General features: G+C 28.4%; 1 protein-coding gene across 1 annotated transcript in view; it reads right to left on the reverse strand.

The window, feature by feature from the left end:
- LOC108747467 (retinoid-inducible serine carboxypeptidase-like) overlaps positions 1–2,997 on the reverse strand; it is an 8,788-nt gene that overhangs the window by 2,659 nt on the left and 3,132 nt on the right. The window contains exons 3-7 of the mRNA XM_018484962.1: positions 2,094–2,324; positions 1,551–1,661; positions 1,022–1,250; positions 702–863; positions 275–352 (exon numbers count right to left, since the gene is read on the reverse strand). Of these exons, the coding sequence (XP_018340464.1) occupies positions 275–352; positions 702–863; positions 1,022–1,250; positions 1,551–1,661; positions 2,094–2,324 (811 nt within the window). The remainder of the gene's footprint in view (positions 1–274; positions 353–701; positions 864–1,021; positions 1,251–1,550; positions 1,662–2,093; positions 2,325–2,997) is intronic.

A 2,997-nucleotide genomic window follows, 5' to 3' on the forward strand; every position in this document is an offset into this window, starting at 1 on the left:
AATTTTCTTGTAACAACAAAAATTTGATAGAAATATATCGAACAAAAATTTTTGGTTAAAATGTACTAAACAAAATTATAATTTTATATGCAAACTAAATTGTTTAATTAATATACAAAAATATTTTTGTTATTTATAAAGTAGAGAAATTATTTTGTAAAAGGAACTAAATTTTTTGTTATATAAAGAAGATATTTTATCTCTATTAAAAATGCTTTAACTAAATTTTGCTGAAGGCATTAAATCTTTTTCCTAGTGTAAAATAACAACTTACCTAGTGTATCGACAATCAAATCCATTTGTCCATTGTACACAAATACGTTCAAGTCGGTTTCATTTAGTAATGCTTCCACTAAAATAATTACATTTACATTTATATTAGTAACTAGAATATATTATAAATTTTAATTATGCGGAATAATAATTCTTTACATTATAAATAAATTTGATTTAAAGCGAATGTATTAGAATGCATCGCAGCAGTCAATTACTTTATATATTTATATATTTATATATTAATATATAAATATTGTTTTATTTTACATGTTTAGCAAAACTGCTTCAACAATTTCTTTTATGCTTACGAGTTGCCCAACTTTTACATTCGCTATGCTTGGAAATAACTATCTCCATCAATCAATACCAATTTCTTCTTTTCGCTTTCGCTACAATGACATTCTGTCAATACACTTGACAGATACCTATGTGAGTAACAGGTTTCATAAAATCTTCTGCTAAGTATTCAAAAACGTTAGAGGATTGACTGCCGTGAACGAATTTGATACCAAGCGCTTTCTTTACTGGACCGTTCATCAAATTTTCGAGTGAGAAAGCCTCATTTGCACTGAGATTTAGATACATGACTGCAATTACAAAGAAAAAAATGTATAGTAGTACATAATAATAATGACATTCCGATAAATGGATCTTGTTACATGTTTTTTTATATTAATATTAAAAATGGAATCAAAATTTCGTTATTTAATGTAATTTTATAAAACAATGTAATGATATTATGTACCAGGTTTGTTTTTTTTAAATAAAAAAAATTTTTCATAATTGAACAATCGTAATGGAGACTGTTTTGTAAGAATATTATAAAAATCAATATTGTCAGTCTTCTCTAAAATGACCATTTCTGTATTAGACCATTCTTGAGTTGCACTTCTCCAATTGCCAAGCTCGACATTGTTCTTTACTTTTTGTGCTGCTGCATCAATTTCTTTGAAACCTTCTGTGTCCACCATACCCTGCGAATTATACAATAGTTTTCGAAAAGTTTTATATAAATTTGCTTTAAATAGATAAAACAGGAAACTTTTCGTATGATCAATTAGCATCGATAAAAAAGAACGACGAGAAAAGAAGTTGATATTATTGGATCTTGAGATCTGATTATTGTCTGTTGTGTATTAATTCCATTTCCTCGATGATATTATTCATCGCAATAGCTTTCTTATTTAATTGTTGTGTCAACTAGATCTATTTCATTAATAAATAAATCATGAGCTCATACGGACATTACAATGATGATAAATAATCCTACTTACTGTGTTGAGCAAAAATGGTGCCCATGTCATTACGGAATCGATAGGAGAGATCCAAGAGTCTCCGAGTGCGATTCCTTTTAGATTACTCTTGATGGTACCAGCTTTCTGAGCCTGCAGAACACTCATACTATACTCATATATATGCATGTGAATTTCACAGTTTTTTACAAGAAACACAAGTTATTTCATCATAGGTATTCAGTAAATTGTTACGATGTCATTACCGTTACTATTATTTGTGTAGACATCATCTATAATTTTCTAAATTATTAGATGACTATGTACATATAAATGTTATGGCTTTGCATGTACAAAATGTTTTTCTTATCATCATTAATTTAAATTTTTTACATAATTTTTGACAATCTGATAATGCATCGTAGAAAAAAAACTGCAGTTCGTTTTAAAGAAGAACAGATCTGACAATTAATAAGAATTTCTTTTTGTCACATTTTTTAAAATTTTAATATCGCTGTTTTTTTTAATGGAACCAAATTTTTTCTTTTTATTATTTTTTTTAATTAGCATGTTTGTATTTCTTACTCGATACCAGAGTAACGCAAACTCCGCGCCCATTTTTCCGCCATACGATTCAGTTGTGATATACGTCGGAACAGCTTCGAATTTCGGTAATTCCTTATAGAATCCTTTCATACATTCCACGAGGTCCTTTGCGACCTGCATGTTTGTTCTCGCGTATGCCGATTTGCTTTTAACATAACTGTATCCGGTACCAACAGGATTGTCGATGAAGAGAACATTATAATTCTTGACCTATATAAATAAATTATAAACATCAACGATGTTATTCACTGAAAATTATTTTATAATCGAAGGCTACGAGTCGCAACTAGATGACGAGTGTTGGAAATCAATCTAATATTTAATGATTAAATTAGAAGTACATATAGATATAAAAACATAACCATACGTTTCAACCTCTACCAGGTCATCCTCAGTGTATAATTTTATAAAATTAAAACTTGCGATTTAATCGTCGACATACAATTTGGTCAAATTATATAATATTAGTTAATGGTTATTTTAATCTAGGTACTGAGAATGCTTTTAAATTTTGAAATTGCAATGGGTGAATTTGCATTGCGTTACTGTCTGCAACAATCGAAGGCTAGAGAAGGAAGAATAACATCAGGGATATGGACATAAAATATTCGAAGAGGAATAGTAAAATCGCCTTAACATAGCAAATATTTCGAATAGAAATATGTGATAGAACTGTTATATCTATGTTGACGATTAAATAGTAAGTTTGTTTAATTTTATAAAATTGTACACTGAGGATGACCTAATAAGGGGTTGAAACGTAGTTATGTTTTTATATGTCTTTATGTACTTCTAATTTAATCATTAAATATTAGATTGATTTCCAACACTTGTCATCTAGTTGTGACTCGTAGCCTTTGATTACAAAATAATTTTTATCATT

This window comes from Trachymyrmex septentrionalis, unplaced genomic scaffold, assembly GCF_001594115.1.
Source record: "Trachymyrmex septentrionalis isolate Tsep2-gDNA-1 unplaced genomic scaffold, Tsep1.0 scaffold108, whole genome shotgun sequence".
Lineage (NCBI taxonomy): Eukaryota > Metazoa > Arthropoda > Insecta > Hymenoptera > Formicidae > Trachymyrmex > Trachymyrmex septentrionalis.